Consider the following 23247-nt stretch of genomic DNA (forward strand, 5'->3'; position numbering starts at 1 on the left):
TTTCAAAAACATGAGAATGCCTAGAAAGCTTCTCGAAGGGAGTATATAGCATGATTATTTTAATAATGTTCATTGAGTATTATAAATATTAGTACTACAGTATGTTTTAATATTTTGGCCGGAGGCCATTCCCAAACATCGACATCTTCTTCTCCCTATGTTTTCTCTCCCTCTCTCTATCTCTTTGAAATAGAAAAGAGAGGATATGGAACTTCATTATGGTACTCCAGAGTTGCTAGGCACCGAGACCCATATCTTCTAATCAAACAAATCTTTCACATCCAAATCATTGTAACTGAATGCAAATTGAGCAATTGTTGTCTTCCTAGCTCCTCTACCAACAATAGGCAGTATCGCCACACGTCATCTAAATTATGTTCTTTCATCAGCTTTATGATATTCAACATCTCGTAGCACCTGCCAAATATTTCGTCTTTAAAAAAAACATGATGTATAGTATTTATTAGAGCTCGGTCAAATGTTAGACCTATAACAGGGTGCACTCTACATAGGATGAGTTTCTCACTCACAAGCACTAGCAGAGCTCAATGTAGACTAAAAGGGGGTCATGTGCCCCCTCCCTCCAAATTGAAAACTCCCTTAAGCATATATTATCCTCTTTTTCTACTAACTCAATACTAAATTAACCATCTTTAGGATTACCGGCCGGATATACTCTGGTAGGTATATCAACATTCTCCTGTAGTGTAGCAGTGGATGGTGTGCCGTGTGATGTGTTTTCAGTAGTTGAATGGATTAACGGTTTGCTGGCAATGTCCTTGTTTCTGTTGTGGCTTGGTTTCTGCAATGAATGAAAGTGATATGAAGTTTTTTAACTGGAATGTGCACGGGCTGAACAGCGCGGCAAGAAGAGAGGCACTGAAATTACTGATACAACAGTCCAAGCCAACAATTATCTGTCTCTAGGAAACGAAGTTGCAAGCTGTGGACTGCTTTCTTGCTATGGAATTCTTGGGTCCTAGATACACTGGCATTTTTTAGTTTCTGCCTGCGGATGCAACTAGAGGGGGTGTGCTGATAGCTTGGGACAAAGATTTGGTGGTGGGAGAGGCTCTGGACCGAAAATCCAACTGTATGTCCCTCAAAATGACACTAAGGCTGCGCAATATAAGTTTCTGGATCACATCAGTGTATGGGCCGGCTGAAAATAATGCAGAAAAGGATGTGTTTCTGGATGAGCTCATAGCTTCACAACCACCAGCGAACACTCCTTGGATATGCCTGGGTGATTTCAATTTGATTTGTGATGCACGGGACAAAAACAACAACAACATCAACCAAAGACAAATGAGAAAATTCAGACTGGCGTTGGATGCTAGCGAGCTTTTGGAAATCAAGTTGCAAAATAGGAGATACACATGGAGCAATGGACAGCGGAATCCAGCCCTTGTACACCTAGATCGAGTATTTCAGCGAACGAACAGTGTTTTTCTCTCGCAATAAATTAGCGAACAGTACTTTCACTACCCAGCTCAGTTTTTTCCTGACGGTCTCCGCCGTCAGGAAAAGTACCGAAAACCGTCAGGAAAGGTCATCTGTGACGGTTACCGTCAGGGATAAGCCGTCAGCGGAAAAACGTCACGGAAAGTCGAGTTTCCCTGACGGAAAACCGTCACTGACTGTTCACTGACGGCAGAAACTGTCATGAAAGATATACAGCGTCGGTTTTCAGTCTGCCGTCAGGGAAGATTTCCCCTGACAGCCGAGAAACGTCAGGGATACTTTTAGCTTTTCCCGTCGGTCAGAGAACTGTCAGCGAAATTTCAAACTTTCCCTGTCAGTGCAGCACCGTCAGGGATGAAATAACTTTCCCGTCGGTTCGCCAACTGTCAGCCATGAAATAAACTTTCCCGTCAGTGTCCAACCGTCAGGGAAATATTTCCAGTCATTTGGCTGGCAAAATCACTGATTATTTAGCCATTATCATTCTACTGTTCACAGCAACTAATCGGCCACTAAAAAAATAATATTACAGCAACTGATGTAACCATTCATCCACGCTTACGTAATAAATATTACATTCAATAATCTTAGAACATCATTCAAGTTGTTCATGAATACAAAGCTTTATAATAATTAGTGCCTCCTAGTCATCCTTCAAGTTAGGACCTAAAAGGGACAGCACAAGTTAAAAGTGCTAACTTACAATTAGATGCTATCCTCTCAACACAACTAGTAGCTAGCTGCTATCTCATGACAGTATGCAGCCACTTCTGCACAAGATAGCCAAAAGAAATCGACATTCCTTGACCCAGGAAGTCTACAGGTAGCAATATGCTTTTTGATGGCAGTATGCACCCACATTTGCACAAGAACACGCAGTGAATAGGCAACATGCCGCTGCTACTCGACAACTAGCATGCATGCCTTGAAGTGTGATGGAATCCGCATATTTTGCTTCACAGCCTAGATATGCAGCAGCTCATGCACAACCAAGATACCTCCCTTGCACAAAATACCCAGCATGACACATGCATGGCCTTCGAACTTTGTTGCCATCAGCTATAGTAGATAAACAAAAGACTATAGCTTCACAAAATACTTCCTGCCATCGCACAACTCAATGGCCATCACTGTTGTCCATGTCCAGGTTGGCTGAAGCACAAGATGATCCATCTATAGTCCCTCCCTACAACAAAAATAAATACATAGGATCATTCCAGGAGGCAAGCATAAATAAATAAAACAGCCTACTGCTGACGTCAATCCTTACAGGAAGCAAGCATGCATCTATTTACAACCACTGAAACACTTTGAACAAATAAAAGACAGCAGCTGCATAGTTTCATTCACTAGACAAATAAACTAGGACTTACTAGCAGCAACACGCATGCCAACAACCAACATTACTATGCTTGCCTTTTGATGGTCAAATTGCATATGATATTAGTAAGTACCATATATATGGAAAATTACTAGATGTTGGTGGTCAAATTCCATTTAGTAAGTACCATATATATTAGTAAGTACCGCCATGCAAACAAAGCACTAATACCTACATGTTAAATTCCATTTAGTAGATCTAGTAAGTACCATATATTAAATAGATGAAGAATAGTAGTTTTGGGTTCACCTCTCAAAAGGATACATCCATCGATATTGGACAGGGCCTCCTAATAATGCCTCATTAGAAAGATGAATTACTAGATGTTGCATTGGATTAAAGAAGCTTCCACAATGAACACCCGCCGCACCCCTAGCAACAAAATACCAAAAACGTCAAGACATTATTCTTCAGGTTCAGGTTCAGAGGGTAGCAACACCAGCAGCCTCCAGGTTCCAGCGGACTCACCAGGATTAGCCAGTCACTCCATCACCTTCAGCAAAGGATCAGATCGGAGGCACATCTGGCATCTCTGACCGTTAAAAAATCCAAAAGGTGTATTGGCATCTTGTCCAAGCTGCAAAGCCTGAAAATCACAACACAACAGTTTCAAGCCCAAAACCAAAACATATACATAATTCATGGGACAGCCCCGTTTTGAAATTACACAGCACAGCCACTTCTAGTCCTTAATCTTCCTTTCCCTATTCTGTAGGATAGAACTTCCACCCAACTTAAATCTTATCAGCATTGGCTCTTATTACCGAAAAAACAAAGTTAAACACCCCAAGCTATTTTCCAAACTGCTTACAGAGAATGTGTACTTATTCAGAAATAAATAGCAGCGAGATAATGCATTAATTTCCGATTTCCAAATTCCCAACTCTTCACGTATCAGTTCCTCTAACCAAATCACCATATATAGTTAAGTTAAACAAGGTCAGCTAGCCCAAACGAGTTGTTTCAGGCTTTCAACCAAAAGACTTGATCGAGATGTGTGTGGCATTTACTAGCATACCTGATGAATGGTCATCTCATCCAGCCGAACATGTGTGTAGACCTTGTCTTTTGCTAGGGCTGTGATGTCACTGCAACGTGAAATGGATAGATAAATACATGGGAAAAATATAAGAAACACAGCCAAAAACAGCAGGCATCTGCAGGTCAGAATGGTGTACCTTCTAGAGTAAGTGTCAAGCAGGGCGTCATTTTCATCCACGGTTGGTATTGAGCTTACTCCAGCTGCATACAACAGTGAGAACAAGCTTAAGAAATTAGTTACATAATAGAGCCAATAGTTTCCAGTGGAACTGGTGTTGAACTTCAGTTGATAAACAAGAGCTGCCATGGGAAATGCAAGAAGGAGCACCAATGACTTGTGCATTTCCAAATTGTAGTTTTCAGTTCCAGGAAAACGAGCAAAGAACATACCTTGAACCAACATGTTAAGGGCAGAGCTAAGTGATGCATTAGGTCGCAACATAGCCAATGGACGACTGTTAGGATCACCAATTTTCGGAACCCAGCGGAATGGAGCACACTGGTTGGTTCAGAATAGGCAAATTACCAGTCGAGTTTTTGAAATATCTACAAATACCTAAAAAGTATACAGGTAAACTGTCTTAAGATATCTTGTAACAAGTTACTCATCATTGCATAAAATGCTTCATTTTTCGCATGGGGAGAACTTACATGTCAAAATTCCAGAAAGGGATGCAAGATGCAACAACTGCGGGAATGATCCATCAATTTTATGCAAGAGTCCCACACGGCATCTAAATCCATTACCTCATCCTAGCTTATGCAGTAGCTACAATTAGCATATAAACTAAACACAGCAGTAGAAAAACAAAACGAGAAATTCACCTTGCAAGATATGAATATCCATAGTACCACTAGAGATTTGAACAATAGATTATGTGAGAATCATAGAAACCTGCCTATGCTGTAGCGCCATTGGACTAGAGCTCACCCGGGGGGTTGGGTTGCTGTGGATTGCAGCCTTGCCGGTCACTCTTCGTGGAGGAGTCCTGTCGCCGTGGCCACCACACCTGGCTCCCAGCAACGAAGTAACAAGTCCTCTGCTAATTGAAGGAGAGAGACAGAGTAGATCTGAGAGGAAGAAGTTGGCAGAGAGAGAGAGAGAGATTGATTTCTCACCATGGCTGCTGCACCACCGAAGGCTGGAGCACCGTTGCTGCGCCTTCGCCTTCGTCCCGGCACCACGACCGCTCATATCTAGCGAGCGGGGTCAGCGGTGGCTGCTACGCGTGGGTCGGGACTCAGGAGGACGTGGCGGTGGCTGCGGCGCGCGGGTCGGGAGGACGCGGCGGTGGCAGCTGTGCGCGGGTCGCGAGGACGCGACGGCGGCGGATGCGGGTGGGGGTGAGGTGGCGGCGTCGGCGGCGGATGCGCCCGCTTGGGTGGGTCGCTGCCCTTATCCGAGTGCACGGGCGGCGGGGAGACGACTGGTTGGGGGACAGCGTGAGAGGATAAGGATGGGAAAAATTTTCCCCTCGTGCGCCATTGCGCGCTCTTTTTTCACGCTGCTGTCTCTGATACGTGGGTCACGGCCAGCGATTGGAGCGCGCGCTCGGCTGGCTTTTGGGGCAAGCTCGCGCCCCGTCGGTGTCAAAAACTTTCCCCTCGGTACAGCAGAAACGCAGGGGAAAGTTGATGCGCCCGTGACGGAGCGGTGCACCCGAGACGAATAGTTTGGGCCGACGGGAAAAAACTGGTTTCGGGTAGTGTTTTAGCCATAACTTTTCAGCAAAGCGAACATGGCCTTTCTAACAAGGAATGGGATGATCTCTTTTCGGGATACATATTGCAAGCACTCTCAAGTTCACCGTCTGATCAATGTCCTCTATTCTTATGCAACCAGCAGCAACCGCACAGAATGACAACCTTCCGTTTTGAGTATTTTTGGACCCGAGCCTCGGACTTCAATGATGTGGTACAGGCTGCTTGGTTCATTTTTACGTGATTAAGATGTCATGTGCTTTTGTAGAACGTGACATTTTTACGTGATCCATATGTAGAGGTGTAACAAGTATACATGATAAGATATCACTCTTTCTTGATCCTAGCTTGACAAATTGTTTTTTTATGACACATGTAGACGTGTATATGATGACTAACATGTATACAATCTCCTTTGATTTCTATATTTTCAGTGAAAATGAACTGATTTTTATGAAGTTTCTTACACAATTCCTGTGAATTCCTGCGTTTCAAGGGGGACCCTACATGTCTATAACTTCTAGCAAAATCGATGAACCAAAAAAGTCAAAGCGACTTATAATTTGGAATAGAGGAAGTACATTGTATATCTGTGACGCACATGCGAATCGACACAAAAAAAAACAGATTAAGGCTTAATAAGATTGGTGTCTATCAAATCAACGAGTTTGTTGCCTTGGGAAATAATCTGGTCAGACCATGATCCACACGCGCCGGGTGGGGGGGGGGGGGGGGGGGGGGGGGGACCTATTTAATGTCTATTGAGGGCAGGGCCGCCACTCAAAATTTGCTAATAGTGGTTGTAGATTATTTTTCACCATTGGTCCCTCACACAGGAAAGGAAAGTTCACCTGATAATCATCTTAAGTGTGCCAGCAGCGCAGCGGTCGATTTTCTCTTGGGTCCGCCCCTATCCACACGTGTGGCACGCATCAAATCCAAAGGACGGTGCATGATTTTTTTTCTCTAGTTTGTTTCCTTGTTATGTTAAGTATTTATAAGTGTTTGATCTATTCTAAAATCAAGGGCTATGATTCATTTAAGCTCTTACTCCCTCTCAAGGGGGAATGGGAGTACCTTATAGCTATGGTGCTCCAAAGTGATTGTGGACCAATGATCTAGATGACAATTATCACATACTGCCTCTTATATAGGAGATAATAGGAGAAATATATAATAAATAGGAAAAACACCTTCCTATTTTACAACTAACGTGCATGTATGATTCTATTTGATTTAACACGACATGTGGGTTGATATATACTCAAGTACGTAACCGGCGAGTGTATTTCTTCTAACGCTAAACAAAACAAATGAAGCATACATGCCCTAGGCTTTCGCTAAAGAGTTCAGTTATCACGCACAAGTTGGTCAATCCCTTTGACCATATGTACTATCCTCAACGCTAGTATAAATACCAACTATATATGTAAAAATGTTATAATTTTTTTGAGACGTATGCTTGTGTATATATTTATCACATTTAGAGGTGTCATCATATTTGTCTGACCTCCTTAATCAAAATTGTTGATCTGGTGTTTTAGCATGAGGAAGCGCTAAATCGCACCTAGTATAGTTGGGAGGACAAACTGCACTAGAGTCTTCTGTGTATGATGGCTTTGCAGTGCGTGTTCAGCGCTTGCTCGCACCACCAGATTGTATTACGGGCCTGCTATGTTTGGTCGTTGCCATGGCCAGTTTGCATTAGCTAGACAACACCACCCAACCCCAAACCATAAAAAATAGACGTCTCAGGCAAGGCAGCATCCATCCAAATCCAATCGGCCACGCACGCATATACTCGACCTCGCCTGACATTGTGCAGGGCTGTGCAGCCTGCAGACATATCAGAGTGGCCGGAACGGCGGAACCGGACCGGAAGGCCGCACGTAATGCAAGTACGATGTGACAGTTGGCGCCACGCCGTCCTCTGGGCTCTGGCAGAGGAAGTTGTGGTCGGTCAGATAGCTAGCCTTATCGGAGGCAACACCCATCGGGCACTCCAATTGGCCTTGTGATAAATCCGTTTCAGCCATCCTGGACAGCCTACTGATTCCCGCGCTGCTCTCCCAGCCAGCCAGAGCCAGTTTCCCTTCCCACACCACAAGTGCAGAGGGCCCAGCGGTGGTGGGCTTGTGGCACGGCCGCACGGGCACCTGAATACCTGATGCCCAGCTACGGCCGCAAGTGTCCTTTCAGGAGGCAGTGCACGGTAGGCCAGAGAGGCCACACCCCAAACAGCGATATCTTAGAAAATAGCGACATTTAGCTAATAGTGACTGGTGCCTGCCAATTGACAAGCGAATAATAAATTGCAAACAAGGCGTGCTTGGACTGGATTATTCGGACATGAGAAGAGGAGGCTATGCATCGTTTTTTTCTTCTTCAAAAGAATCACAGCTCATCTGGAACTAATGGCAGGCACAGCCTGAAGGATTTTGACAGTAAACGGAAATACAGAAGGCTAGCTATAGAAGCACTGCAAAACAAACAAACATGCCACCTCGCCATGCGAGGTTTACAAAGTCCAAGAAAGACGCGCCAGCCACGACGACCTGGCCATCATCAACAACAACCCACCCAACGGCGACGCGCCACTGCTGCTCTGCTCCAGAACCTTCTTCCCAGACTGCTGCTGGCTGCTGTGCTCCTCCACCTCACCTTCTACCTCCCCTCCCCTGCTCTCTGCCTCTTTCCTCCAGCATCCTGACCTTCGGCGCGCGGCCATGGACACCGCCGCCGCCTCGGCGCAGCGACGACGACGGCAGTCGTCGTGGCTGCCGTGGGCCAGGCGCCAGGCCGCCGCGTACCTGGCCACGGCAGGCGGGGGCGACGACGGGTGGGCGGCGTCCGCGGTCCGCGTCGTCGTGTGCTTCCTCGCCATGGCGTTCACCACGGCGGCGTGGGCGGTGCTCATGCTGCTGCTCCTGCCGTGGCCCTCCCAGCGCATCCGCCAGAGCAACGTCTACGGCCACGTCACCGGACGCATGCTGCTATGTACGCCGTGCACTCGTGCTTGGCTTCGCCTACATCTACATGGTGGCGATCGACGATCCTGTTGTTCGGTTTCACGATTGTCATTTATTTTCTACAAGTATATATTTCTTTTTCAATCATAATACGGAACAAGACGCTCGTGAATTCGCACGAACGCTTGGATTTTGAAATTCAGAACACAATTTCCTAACGACTTTGGACGTTCGCATGAACTCTACAAAAGTCATTTGTTGAATTTCCAAATGGAGAAAATAAACTAAATATTCAAGACTCTAAATGAATTTCGAAATTGAGAAAATAAACAAAATATTCAAGACTCTAAATTAATTAAAAAAACATCTGCAAAGCTATAGGTCACATTGATAACGGCAACTTTTGTATACATCATGTCTACATCCGATGTCGTTCCAAAATTGTAATTTTTGAATTTCAAAATCTTATAACTTAAAATGTTTGATACTCTGAATAATTTTTGAAATAAAAACTTATTATAACTACAAATTTGTAGATCCTATTGAGGTCTAAACTTTTGATCTAAAGTTTATCTTCATCTAAATTCGCAGAAGTTATTACTATCTTTTAGATAACTATTATGGGTTAGGGAGAATTTAGAATAATACGGAGTATAATGCTCACTTAATTTCTCTCCCCCTACGCTATTGAAAACTATATTACTTTAGAGCTATAGTGTCTAGATACAGTTAAAAGTAGTGTCTATCATTAAATACCTGTAGTAAATTATAAAAAGAAAGTCCGTGCGTTCCAAACGTGACAAATATTTTCTAGCACATTTTTTTTTTACGTAAGCAAGTTGTAGCACTATCTTTTGACTTGCGAGTTTTGCAGCTGTGGATCCTGGGGAACCCAATCAAAGTGGAAGGCGCCGAGCACCTCAACACGAGGGGCATCTTCATCTGCAACCACGCGTCGCCGCTGGACATCTTCCTCGTCATGGTACCGTCCGAATCGCCAAAAAGGAGGTCAGGACACAACATACACACACACACACACACAGGCAGCTAGCGTGCCACTAAACAACACAACTCTCCCTCGCTGAAATGACGTGCCTAGCTGCCTGCCTGCCTGTCACACTCACACAGATCATCTGGTACCCGCTGTTCGGGCAGCTCTACGTGCTGGCTAACCACCTGCGCATCGACCGCTCCAACCCTGCCGCTGCAATCCACTCCATGAAACAGGTATGTAGGCCGCTTTGGTAGTAGTGTCTGTCATCTCCATTCTCCGCTGCATTCTTCTCTCGTGTGTTGTGATCTCCGCAACCTGTCCCTCATCTTGTTCCCGGAGGGCACACGATCCAAGAACGGCAGGCTGCTGCCCTTCAAGAAGGGGTTCGTGCACGCCGCGCTGCAGACGGGGCTGCCCGTCGTCCCCATCGTGGTGACCGGCACGCACCTGGCCTGGAGGAACAACAGCGTGCGGGTGCGGCCTGTGCCGCTGGCGGCTGGGAGGAGGCGCGGGTCGACGAGCAAGTGGAGGCGGTGCGGTCGCTGTACGCCTGCAACCTCCCCGACGCGCAGAAGCGGCTGGATGCTCTGGCCGCCCGGAAGAGCGACTGATTTGTCGCCTCCCTGATGAGGATTCTTGCAAGCAGTGTTGAACGCCGATGAGTATCCCTTTTTTTTTAATTCTAGTTATTCCTATGCAAGAGATAGAATTCTTCGTGACATGACGAAAATTTTCCCTTTTTGAATTCTTTTTTAGTATATGAAGCAAAAAGAAAGAAAAGATGGATAAGGATTGTATTCTTTAATTATTATATATGTGGTTTTCGCTTCCTGAAAAACAACTTTGACTAAATATATATATTAAAAATATTAATATTTATGATACATAATTAGTATCATTGGAAAGATCTTTAAATCTAATTTTTTAATAAATTTATTTGGAGATACAAATGTTACATGCATTTTCTACAAATTGAGTCAAACTTGCGGCATACACACCAACAGCGACAGTTATTTAGAGACGAAGGAATAATCTTTTTGCACACAAATTATCGTGTGGGATGCAGAGCCTTAGTTTTCGGCACAGCATAGAAACACTTCTGTCAAAAATATGTTACATTTCAGCTGAAATCCATATATGTGAATTGGTAAGGTGACAAAAATTACACAGGAAACGCTGCATTGTAGGTGAATCTTTTACCAATGCTACAATAATGCAGGCCCTGTTATGCAACTGGTTAGAGAAGAACAGTAGTGGAAGTGTTGAACATATTGATGTTAGGCAGGGGCACAGGGCCAGTTCGGCTCTGTGCACTGTAGGTTCATCCAATCCAGCTGAGGATCGAAGCATTCTCTTCTTCTAAACAAGATCAATGGTATGAGCATGATGTATACACAGGTCAAAATGTGGATCATCCTAGTTCTTCAGCAAACTAAGTGGAAGACTGTTTAATCAGAGAGTCTCTTTCCCACTGGAAAAGGCCAGACTTCTCAACATCATCTAGGGACAACACCGGGAACTCTGACAGGCAGGCACTGAAGGCATTGGAAAATAGGACCAGGAGGCTTCGGCAGGCCTGCTCTTCTTCCAGGCGCTCCATCCCGGTGTGCTGCAAAGCAGAATCCTTCCAGGGTTGATAGTAATGCCTGAGGTTGAATAAACACGATTAATTCCATGATGATAATACAGATATTCAGTGCTCTTGTCATCAAAAGAGAAGCATATAAAAACTTTAAATATTCTACATTCAGAGCCCATACCATCTCCATGCAGGATTAGATTCAGTTGGGCAGCGTATCTTTGAACAAAGCATTTCAATTTTCCCACGGTTGTTGGTCAGGTGTTTGTTCACTGTTTCATCAAAAAGGTAAAAGAAAGAGTGAGATGCTTCATTATTCCAGTAGAGATAAGAGCACAAAGGCAATATATGTTTGCAATTGCAACGCAAGAAATTATCCTAAAATTGATAGATTAATTTCATCAGAATGCAGCAAAGTCAGTGTACCTTGCTTACTGGATCTGTCAAGAAGCAACAAGCAAAGGGCTGTAACAACTGATGGCAAGGAATCACTGTTCTTTGCCGCATGGTCTTGAAGGTACAGTATAATGACAGCTAGAGTATCATTTGCACTGCAACTCGTTGCCGTTTCAACCCTTTCACATGCATCGTCCAAGAAAGACCTAAGAGTTTCAAGACTGCTGGTGCTCCGTGCAAGATCTACACTCTTTCCATGAGAGATGCTAGATATCTTTCCAAGTATTACAGAAGCGGCTAACAAGCGCAAAATCTTCGAAAGTAGAGACTCATTTCTCGGTGGCTCTTTGCAGGAAATTTCCAACAGAGATCTTTGGTTGGAGTACAGCCAGAAGATGCTTGAAGTTGCCCAAGAAACAACCATTGATATTCTTGACTTATCCTGTGAAACAAAACAAAGATTTACATATAACATTTATTTCATATAATACTTTGTCAGACAACACATTGACAATGGTATAATAATGTGATTTTAGTGGCTTGTGAAATAAAGGCAGTGCATGAACAAAGTACCATTTCAGAAAAAAATGGTATAGGACCATTCATCAGAATGGCATCGATACCAAGTTCCATTGCAAGCTTATGCTCTGTACTTCTTGAGCTACCACCAATAGCTTGGCACAGATTAAATACACCATGGAGGGACAAGGTAAAATGTGGTTGGTATATCTTCCTTTTCATAGACAGCCTCATTGTTGATGTAATCACACTTAGCACTGAAGTCAACAAGCGAGCATTTCCTTTCAATAATTTGGCATTGTTAATTAGGAGGACAGAAAGGTATGATGATATTGCCGAGAGCTGCTCAAGGGCAGTTTCTTGGAGCCAATCTGTGATTAATCTTGATGATATCAAACCATTGACTACCTGAAGAAAGCAAATAAATTTATAGGATTAGTGACAAAAAAAAACAGCTTCACAAAAATGCTACATAGCAAATACATCGATAGCTCGCTACCAAAAAATATAATATTTATAGAGAATGTCACCAGGCCACGATAAGATGTCAAAGTTGACCTCTGATGGAGGATTTATGTCACACCAAGGAAAAATATACACAGGAACTAGTCATTCAATCATTTTTATCCATCAATTCTAGCATTCAGATGAACAATGCTACAACTGACAACAATAGCCGTTTGTGCCAAAACTATCCCTTTATAAATAATCTAAGCAAATGTGGGTTTCAGCAAATGCTTGCTAGACAAAACTGCTCAGAACTATACTATAGAATAGTTGATTTAACCTAGATATGGAGCTGATGCACCAATAAACCAATTAGTAATTAGACTATGATTGCAAAAATTCCATCTGTTCCATCTCTAACATGATGAACTTCCTCAAGGCTGTTTATGACAGTGAGTTTGACTAAATGCAGAACAAGCATCAAAATAACAGATCAATATGTCCTACATAATATACCAAACAGTACACAAACCAGTTATATGCTTTAAAAAATGATAGTATGGTCCTCATGTTCAACAGAACTTTCATGAAACAGTTGATCAGTTGCCAGTTGCAGCCAAGACTCGGTGCAAAAAAGATGAAAAATCACGTGCTCTGTTTTTTTTTCCTTCAGAAGGGGTGTGCACTATAGCAGAAAGTAATTTATATCAGTGTTTTACCTCCAACGCTAACTCAGTTACTCTAGAACAGGAGCTTTCAGAACCAACAGACCCTTCACTACGGACTGAAATAACAGACAATAACCACAACAGAATGCCAGACTCTTTTACTAGATGATGAGCTAGAACTGGCAGCTTGACACACTTCTTCAGCACCTACAATGCAAAGCAAGCATATCAAATATAAATAAATATTCAAATCTCCAAGCAACTATCAGATCCAGGAAGTCAACTGGACTAAATAAGATAACTACAGAATTTACCTTAAGGACTAAAACCTTCGATTCAAAATCTGAAACAGGTGAAGAACAGAAGGCAAGAACAAGCTCTAAGACTCTTCCTCTCTTGTATATTTTAGCATCATCAGCTAGATTTGATCCAGCAGATAATAACCGAAGCATCCACAAACGTTCAGCTTTAAAATGCACAGAACTGCTCTGCAATAAGGTTGGAAATAACGGAATGCTCTGCAACAAAAAGGATAATAATATTACTAAAATTCAATACCTCTGAATATACACTCTGAGATGCTACATATATGCAAATAAAAAGGAAAGAATGGTTACCTGCAGGCTGACAGAAGTGGAATGCATTAAAAAATTTCTAATGACAGTAAATTGAGCGTGTGAGCCATCCAGTAGTGTCAAAGATGCTTCTGCGGCAAAAACGGCAATAATGGAAGGTATCTTCTGCCACTGTTCGGATATCCCATTCTGAAGGTATGTCAGAAGGAGCTGAAGCTGCCATGTTTCCTTGCTTCTCTGAGCATACTGTAAATATGTAAAAGTACATTTTAAGTGGTTGGATTTTTCAAGAAAATAACAGACACGTTTCACACAGAAGGATAAAGGATCACAAATACAGAATACCATACAAGTGCCTTTTGCACTCAGATCTATATGTCATAAAAATGCTCCCAGAATGTCAATGAGCATAATCTTTATGCTGTCATTCAAGTCAAATAAGCATAAAAGCCATCACACGTGAATAACATTAACAAATAAAAAAAAGTAAACTATAGGAATTTCAACATACTTAAATAAGCATATACACATTCTAACAAATGCTAGAATTTGAACATACTGATACAAGCATGTATATTAATCAACAATATGTTCGCTAAGCGAAGATAAGTTGTAACATAGAAAATCCAATATAAGCAGATAGGAGTAGTTGATAAGTATATAAACCAATTGAGACAACAGGTAAAATTTAGAGATTCATGAAACAGCAGGTACCTCAAGGGATTTTTTGAATGTTCCTAGGCACTCATAGCCCAACATCCTTAATTCATGATCAGGAGATGCTATACTAACAAGTGTGATTGCAAGAAGCCCTAGCCGGGCAAATTCAGCAGGCTCAATGTAACCCATGTGAAGGGTATGAATTGAGAATCGCAATATAAAAATAGAATCGTAAATCTGAACATCCATTCTTTGAGATGTTACCTGCCAACCAGAATCAGATGAAGATAGATCAGCGAGGTAGATTTAAATAACGTTACTGTGAAAGCACAAAACCTAGAACAATACCCAAAGTTCAGTTGACACTATTATTCCAGAAATTACCTCGAAACTATCAGCAAAGTTATCCCGTTGAAGCTGTTCCAGTGAGAAAACAGAAACCCTTGAAGATCTTTTATAGCAATATAGCAAAGATGTCTTTGCACAGAGCTTGGAATCAACAGGTATGTTCTCCCGAAAGAGCGTCCGTCTCCTTTCAGTAATCTCAGCATTCTCTGTGTTATGCGTATCTGATTTTGAAAAATCTAGTTTCAGTTCTTCTCTGAATTTCAGAGCAGAAGTTCCCCACAGATGATCGACTTCAGTAATGGTTCGGCACTCGGGTGACTCTATCTCATTCATAAGGTGAAGTATCTCCAAATCTGTTTCACTAAGGGTTGCGCCATAAACAGACAAAAGCAAGAAAACTAATTCTCTTGACTCGCTCAATTGGCTATTATTCTGTTGTCTGCTCTTAATATCATACAGTACCCTTAGTAATCTGATGGTTTCAACTCTTCTCTTTTCTGCAATAGAAATTTCTGCCTTATATTCTTCCATGAAAGAAGAATCAACTAATTTCAAAATACTTGGAGCTGGCTGTAGCATCCCCCCTGTGGTGTTACAAGCACATGGATACTCAGAAACTTCATTGCATGTTATTGTCGATACAAAATTGGAGTGACCCAGTATAAGTTCAAGAATTTCATCAGCTGAGAACTTTCCTTGTGATAGCACAACAAGAATACACCGAATTGCTTTTGTTGTGACAGGATCATTGAATCTATGCAAGAGGGATGATCTGATGAATTGGGCAAGGAAAGGTATTGATTTCAGCTGATTTAGATAGCTTTGAATCTCTGAGGACAGTTCAATGATATTCTTGAGAATTACATATTCCAGAAAACAGATGACCTTTCTTTCCTTGGTAGAGTATGAGAAGATATTGTCACTCGATGGGAAATTCATGAGTATTCTATCGATAGTTCTGACCAATATGCTAATGAAATTTAGCTTTGCTTTGTGCACTCTCTTGGACTCCCTCTCTGAAGCTACTTCATTGGACAATGATTTTCCAGGAGATAATAACAGTCTAATTAGTGACACCTTCGCGAACAATTCATTAGTAAACTTCATAATGCCATTGCACGAAGTGGGATTAATATCATTAACATCAGAATCTAATAGCTCAGATGACTCTGGAATAATTGAACTAACTATTTCCAAGCGTTGTTTCCATGAAATTTCTTTCGATGCAAAGTAGTAGTGCAACATCGCAACTGACTTCCCCAAGAGAGTGCTACTGAAATAAACCATTATATCTTCAACTGATGTGGGTATAAAGTCCCTAAAATCTTCCTCAAAAATGCTCCGGGTAACAAAGCTTTTCCAACTTGAAAACCCTTTAACACATAATAGTAGTTCAGAATAAAAGATTGGAACTGGTTCAAGGAATTCAGCACACTGCCTGTTGTCATCGCTGTGAAACTTCAAGCATGATAAAGCAGCAGGCAACAGAAGTATAGCACCATCTGCTTGAGCCCATAAATTGTTAGAATCAGAATCCTTGACTTGCAAAAGAGAAGTGTCTTTATTTAAAATTTCCAAGAATATCTGGCTAAAAAAATTCAGATGCATAGGACTTGCTTCCAAAAGCAACAGGATTGCTTTTGCTTTAACCTTAGATGTGCGAAAGATGCAGTGATGAAGAGTGTCAATGGGAGTATTGATGGCCATTGTAGATAATATCATATGGAATGCAATATAGTCAGTGTTCCATCCTGCACATCTTTCTGTGTGATGAATACGACACAGCATCTTCAACAAGCAATGATCAGAAAATTCAATATTCCACTTAGTAGCAAAATGAAGAATGATGTGATAGGCTTGTTGAATGGCATTGATATCAGAATTATGGATCTCCAAGTCCCGAAATAGATGGGATTCTGATCTCTGATCAGTTTTTTGTAGATAACAGCACAGCATTTCCATGGCGACATCAGTAATATATAGGCACATCAAAACAGCAGGAACAAAAGCAGGTGAACTGGAGCTGCGACCGTCCAATTTTGGGAACATCCAATTTGCAAGGTTCAGGAGTTTGACAGGAGAAAAGAATTTTGACAGTGTGCGAACCATGTAGAAATTTGGCAAAAGCAATCCAAAGTTTACTTTGTCCATGCAGAGCTCAAACTTCTCCTTGAACAACAATATTATGTTCTCCAGCAGAAGATTTGGAGCAGCAAACAGTGACTCATGGGATGGGCCATTATCTGTATAGTTACCTCCATAGCTACCAAATATTAGCAAAAGATCATACAATTTACCCAAAAGGTTTAGAACAAAATGATCTATAAGGTGCAGATTTTCCTTCGCAAAACTAGCCAAAGCTTCTTCCAGATGTTCCAAACTCCCATCTGCTAAATTTTGGCAATTGGATAAAGAGCATGACAAAGACAGGGTAATAACAGGATGCCGAAGAACAGAATCAACAATGTCTTGGATACATTGAACTGGATAGGCTGGGTATGCAGATTTTGACTGTGAAAGGTCAGCAGTCAAAACTTGAATACGCTCGAATACTCTATCAAGAAGACCAAAGCACAAATGACATGGTTGCTCAAGATTATTTGAATTTGAATCCTTAATAGTATATGATGACAGTAGGTGATGAGTCCAGAACAAGATGACTCTCAGATACAAGGTAAGCTCACTGAATGTGCAATCAGACAATTTAACTTCAAGAAGTCTTAGAAGTGCATCCTTATGTGCTTCCCTGATTTCATCTGGCGAAGAAAATGCAAGGCTCAATACTGAAGGTAAAAGCGCACAGAAGGGACTGACACTTAAAAATGTACTTAGAGGAGCTGATTCTGTTGAAACAGAGAGGTTCTGCCATTCGTCCTCAACTGTGCTTACATGGTCAACATTGATATCATCCTTTAACAGTCTGATGCTGCTGAAGAATATATCTGGCCAACAACTAGCAACTTTAGCCAGATAATCATGTTGCAGAAAAAGAACCGAGGACAAGAAAGCAACATGAGATGGAAAACGTGTTTTCACAACATCAAGAAGATCTGGAAAGGCACCGATAACATCTTTTGGAGGTGCACATATGATTGAAAATAAGAATGCAGTTGCTACATCATCCAGCGAATTAGTTTGTTCTTGATTCAACATTTCTTCAACCTGTCTAGATACAGAGCACAACGAGTTACCATCAAACTCAGGAGAATGTTCCGGCGTGTTGAACAGGCTATAATTTTGTTGGTCAGAAATTCTCCTCAAGAAATGCAGCATATTTGTTAATGGCCTCCACTCAGCAAGATAAATCCTAGAGTTCAGTTCTTGGGATGAAAATTTATCAAATCTTTCATTTAGAACAGTACCTATAAGATCAGGCAATAAATGCACGTCCACCTGTTAGAATCAGCAGTCTAGTCAATTCTTCATGCAAATCTGGTAAAAATATTATAGACAATATAGGGAATGTCTAATATACCTGAGACTGAAGAATAAGGTGGATCGTGTTGCACACATACAATGAAATTGTGGACTTCTCGTGTAACTTTGTGCTTCCAGACTCTGTGTCGAGTAGCCTAAGGCATTTCTGAAGAACACAAATAATCAGAGGGCTGAAAGCTGGAGAACAGCCTACAAACCACAACAGAAAAGGTTGACATACAGATGAAATTGAATCTCATCAGGCAATATTTAAATAGTAGAAGTGAAAAGAGTGAGAAGCATCAACAAGATGAGTCAGTGATTCATGTCACAAATGTAACATGTACAGTGTTTATAATAAGAAAGTGTTATGGAGTGATTTTAGGATGAAGCACATAAATTGAAATCCAAAAGGAAAAAACTGACTGGAATTAAACAAATGATAACATGGCAGAGCATTTAAACAAATAAGTTGCTAACATGGTCAGATGATACTATGGAAGGCTATACCCTCTCAAACCTTGGTAAGTTTTTTTTTAAGTCAACTGCCTATTCTTGACATACCATTTGGCATACTACTGTTCTACAGCATGAGGCAATACAGCTGATATGATGGAACATAGACAAGATAAACAGCTTAGCTTGAGCAGATACTTGACATACGATTAATATTTAATTTGACGAAAGAGCAACTACTGATCTATTAACATTTCACAAAGAAAGTAGTACCTTCCAACTGGCCTGATTTAGAGATAAGCTTGCGTGTGTGCTCTTGGTATTTATACAGGTTATTACCAACTACCGAAATAGCATCACACAGAAAAGGGATTACAATGTGTGATAATTTATTAGGTGCTCCAACTCTTAGGTTCTCTCTTACACACCATTTGGCCTCATAACCAGGCAAGAAAACCAACCATGCATCAATCTCTGTGAAGTTATGATCAAATGCACCAGAACTTGCCATAGCAGCTTTAACTAAAATATATGCTTGATCACGGATGTTCTTCATCTGTGAATGCAACATGATATAAACCAAGGGTTGCAGATACTTGTACATTGATTCTGGAGCTCTTTCTGGGTCCAAACATCCTCTAGATTGGCCTGAATACTCAAGTAAAAGAGATAACAGGGACTGTTGCTCATCAATGGACAGATCCAATGGGTTAGGTGGTATAATCTTAAAGAAGTCATATGATCCATCAAAAGAGCTGGGCATCACCCCCTGAAAGAAAATTAGATGTTGAAAATATTAATGCTATAAACTGCTAATGAATCCCATCGATTATAGAAGTAGAGACTAGGGACATGCACCCAAAAAAATCAGGTCAAGGTCAGAAGAATTAAGAACATCCAGCAAGTGCACACAGAGCATTGAATTTAGCTGTACCTACCAAATAAAGCCTGAGAACATCCAGCAACTTCGAGTGGAAGACATGTTCTACAACATTTGCATCTTTCATCTTCGTATCTTGTTTATCTAAGCTCCATATCTCACACAAGGTGGTTGTGCGGTCATTTTTTAAGTCCAGGTCTCGTTCTTCAGACGCGTCCTTATCCTGTTCAACATCAATGCCACCAATAATAATATCATCAACCTCACAGGAAGGACTGCATCTTCGTTTCTTTTGAGGAGGCTCAGAAAGTTGAGCATTTTTCTTTCGTATGCTCTGAGAGTAATTTTGATGTTTCTGGCTGGTAGAAGAGAGTAACTTGAGAAGGACTTGAGGATCAGGCATAGCTCCATGAACTTCATCTTGGATGTATTCTCTTAGAGATGTCCACCTCTTGACCTGCATTTCATCTTCCTGGTGAACCTCATCAACTAAGGATGCATCTGTAGCATCAGAACAGCTTAATACTGGGAAATCATCTATTTTCATGGTTACTTTCTCTGAGCCAATGAATTCTGACTTCAGTCTCCCTTTTGATACCATGCAATTGATGGCTTCGATAATATAACAAAGCAGGTTAACTGATTCAAAAACAAGCCTCAGAGAACCATGCTTCACAAGATCATCAGAATGCAGCAATCCCCTATTTATCATTGCTCGCGAGCATACTTTGGGCACGATGCACTTCAAGACTACCTGAACTTCTTCATCATCTACAGATACCAGACCATGTGAATTGGATGAAAGAGTTTGAACAATGCTATCACAGTTTGCTGAAGCTATGACATCAGCTGCAAGGGAGATGGCCGAAAACCTGCAAATAATAATTTGACCAGCATGAGCATATTGCACTACAAAAATAAACAGATAAATGCTCAGAAGAACTAACCATGAAGGAGACGACCGTGGTTCAATATTGTAAGGAAACTCGTTCATGTACGCCGAACAAAGAGACAGCCTATTACTCACAATGGCCAGCAACAATTTTTTGTGGTGAGCAACCTCAGTAGCTTTCAACTTTTTCATGAGATATAGCAAGCGTTTCTCATTACCTCTCAAGTTTGATCCTGGCATCAATCCATTTTTCGGATCAGTGCACACCATGACCAATACCTCATGAGCAATGTCAGCTGCTTCCCCTGCATCAAGATTCCCTGAGATCAAGCTCAGCTGCTCCAATGTGACAATTCCAAAGAGGACACTCCTTAGCCCTGGTGGGACAAGTGACTCATCTACCAGGACATTGTCTCGCAGAGTTGAGAGGACGTACATGACGGTCTCAGCATCATCATTTCCAATCCCACGAAGCACCCCTGAATATACCTCCTTCTGTTGAAGGATCCATCTTAGCAGCCTTGGATTCCCAACCTCCAAAAATGACATGGCAAACCCAATAAATGACCGCCTTGTGGACCCAAATTCAGCACCCTTCCTCCGATTCCCTCCATCCCTGCTCCCTTTCTTCTTCATTGTCCCAGTGAGCTGCGGCAAAACAGCCATCTTAAAATCAAATCTCTCAGCGACCTCCGACGCCAGACCCCCTCCACGCCTGACAATTGCAGCAAGCAAATCCAGCGTGGCATTCTGCCGTCGGAACTCGCCACTGTTCAGCTCCAGATACACATCCCCCATCTTCTCCTTATCCTCCAGTATCATCCTAGCGACACCGTCCAAGCTCTTCTTAACCGAACCATGTCGCCGCAGCTTACCATCAGGGTGGCCCAGGACGGCCGCAAAGAGGGAAAGTATGTACGCCATCCCTGGCTTCTCCCGGTGGAGCGACCACGCCTCGATCAGCTCCCTGAGCTGTGGCGACTGCTGCACGTACTCCTGTAGCACCTCCCCGCCAGACTCACCATCCAGTAGTCCTATGAACTCCTTGGAAGCGTCGGAGTAGATTTTCACCTCCGAGGTGTGGAGATTCTTGAGGATGTGCACCAACCTGACCTTGTGGGCAACCGCGAACGGCTGCGTCCAGGCGTCCATCCCTACCCTCACAAGAAAATTTTGCTCCCGCTTGGGCGGCTCCACCACAGGGGAGGCCATGATGCCGTCGTCGCTCATGGAGTTTACGCTGAACCACTAAAGCTTGTGCCAAATAAAACTGCACCAGCACTTTGGATCGCAACTCCAATGTATGTCGCGCGCGTTGAATAAGTAGAAGAACCTGGGGGGGCAAACAGCGGCCTAGGGTTCATGACCAACAAGAGAAATCAGTGCCCAAGTGCGGATGAAATCCACTCCACGCCAGCTCATACCAGTACGGGAGCGGAGGGCGGCGAAAGACGACGAGATGAAGAGGAGCGAAGCGTTGCTTCGGTGCGGACCGCTTGCTTCAGTGGAGTGGAAGCCTGCAAGGAGGCCGACGGCGGTTTCGGCGGCGCGGGCGCGCGCTGGGGAAGAAGACGACGGACGGCATCGCGGGGGATGCTTTCCTTTGGGGGTTTCAGTGGCAGGCCGGGCCATGATTTGGGCCGAATATTGCACGATTTGCAAGGCCAGGGCCGGAGTTGTAGCGAAGGCCCATGCTTGGATCGACATCAGGTCAATCTAGGCCCAGTAGTCCGGTACCAAAACATGAGCCCAGAGCCAAGTCCGATGATCCCGTTCCCGAACTGACAGAGTCAGACCATGTCTTCCCTTTCGTCTCGGACTCGGACTCGGACTCGGACAGTTGGATTATAGTTTTCGCTTCCGTTTCTTTTATTTATTTCTGATGATCATGTTCGTGAGGCCGACACCGATAGGGATATTCAGACTCGTGTAGGTGCGTGTGTATATTCATGCGATGAGAAGCTTGCCCATAAGGCCATCAACAGCAAGCGCGTGCCTTTCAAGTTTCGACCAACAGAACTTCAGAGTTCAGATCAATCCGCAGCGCGGCGCCGCTCCGCTCCGCCGCCTGCCAAGTGCCAGCTGCCATTCCCGTCCCTCATGGCACTATGCACTGGGGATGAAAACGGTACGGATATTTTCCGACCGTATTCGAAACCGAATCCGTTTAGAGGGGTTGAGATCTGTCCGTATCCGAGTCCGGATATCCAACATCCGATGCCGTATCCGTATCCGAATACTCAAATCGCACATTTATGATGTCGATATCCAATCGTATTCTATCCGATATAGTTGACACTATTCGTATTCGAATCCGAATCCGGACAGAAATATGAAAACAAATGTAATATCGGTGATATCCGTCCGTATCCGATCCGTTTTCATCCCTACTACGCACGATGACCAACCTGCACCAGCGTGCCACGGCGGGCGTCGTGGCACCCCGCACGACGAGCAACACAGGCGTGATTGATTGCTCCTTCGTCGGTGGGCCGGGATGGAGTCCCTGTCCCGGCTGTTTTCGTGCACGTTCGAACTATGCATCTATGTGTGTTTGGTTGCCCAAAAATAACTTTACACGGGATGAGAGCGAGTTTGTATGGCTGCTGGAATGAAATCGGCGTCCTATTTTTTTAAGAAAATTGGCGTCCCAATTGTGTTTGGTTGCAAAAATGGACTTAGGTGTAAGCATCCAGGTATATATTTGGTGAGGTTAGCATCGTGACCAATAGAAGAAGCACCATAACATAAAATGATTCTCAACAGTTCTTCGCAATAGAACTAACCTACATCTTCATTAACAATGACCTTGGACCTTCAGACAAATTAGAAACAATACAACAGTTCTGGATAAAGAGTG

At 42.8% G+C, this 23247-nt stretch overlaps 2 protein-coding genes and 1 pseudogene across 8 annotated transcripts; 1 reads left to right on the forward strand and 2 right to left on the reverse strand.

The window, feature by feature from the left end:
• Positions 1–2015: 2015 nt before the first annotated feature.
• On the reverse strand, positions 2016–5353 carry LOC136493756 (sucrose nonfermenting 4-like protein). 5 transcript variants are annotated; one of them, XR_010768432.1, is made up of 9 exons: positions 5006–5348; positions 4818–4926; positions 4538–4639; positions 4277–4385; positions 4024–4087; positions 3864–3933; positions 3314–3431; positions 3095–3217; positions 2016–2650 (listed from the first exon to the last, which is right to left on the reverse strand). XR_010768432.1 is itself a non-coding variant. In XM_066489903.1 (8 exons), the coding sequence occupies exons 1-6, from the start codon at positions 5079–5081 to the stop codon at positions 3327–3329; spliced, it is 564 nt and encodes a 187-aa protein (XP_066346000.1). In that variant the 5' UTR covers positions 5082–5353; the 3' UTR covers positions 2016–2650; positions 3095–3217; positions 3314–3326. The 5 variants fall into 5 exon arrangements, 1 of the variants encoding a protein (XP_066346000.1); XR_010768430.1 differs by having other exon boundaries at positions 4277–4432; positions 4782–4926; XR_010768431.1 differs by having other exon boundaries at positions 4277–4432; positions 5006–5347.
• A 2800-nt stretch (positions 5354–8153) lies between these two features.
• On the forward strand, positions 8154–10247 carry LOC136494444 (1-acyl-sn-glycerol-3-phosphate acyltransferase-like; annotated as a pseudogene).
• Positions 10248–10570: 323 nt separating this feature from the next.
• LOC136491486 (uncharacterized) lies at positions 10571–21971 on the reverse strand. 3 transcript variants are annotated; one of them, XM_066487799.1, is made up of 14 exons: positions 21812–21971; positions 20443–21720; positions 19554–20367; positions 18889–19384; positions 18218–18369; positions 14779–18135; positions 14449–14658; positions 13777–13980; positions 13474–13677; positions 13211–13366; positions 12099–12452; positions 11556–11967; positions 11311–11401; positions 10571–11196 (listed from the first exon to the last, which is right to left on the reverse strand). In XM_066487799.1, exons 2-14 carry the CDS (start codon positions 21615–21617, stop codon positions 10983–10985), a joined length of 7839 nt encoding a protein of 2612 aa, XP_066343896.1. In that variant the 5' UTR covers positions 21618–21720; positions 21812–21971; the 3' UTR covers positions 10571–10982. The 3 variants fall into 3 exon arrangements, with proteins under 3 accessions (XP_066343896.1, XP_066343897.1, XP_066343895.1); XM_066487800.1 differs by having other exon boundaries at positions 20443–21740; XM_066487798.1 differs by having other exon boundaries at positions 20443–21971.
• Positions 21972–23247: the final 1276 nt, after the last annotated feature.

Source organism: Miscanthus floridulus, chromosome 11 (assembly GCF_019320115.1).
Source record: "Miscanthus floridulus cultivar M001 chromosome 11, ASM1932011v1, whole genome shotgun sequence".
In the NCBI taxonomy this organism is placed as follows: Eukaryota; Viridiplantae; Streptophyta; class Magnoliopsida; order Poales; family Poaceae; genus Miscanthus; species Miscanthus floridulus.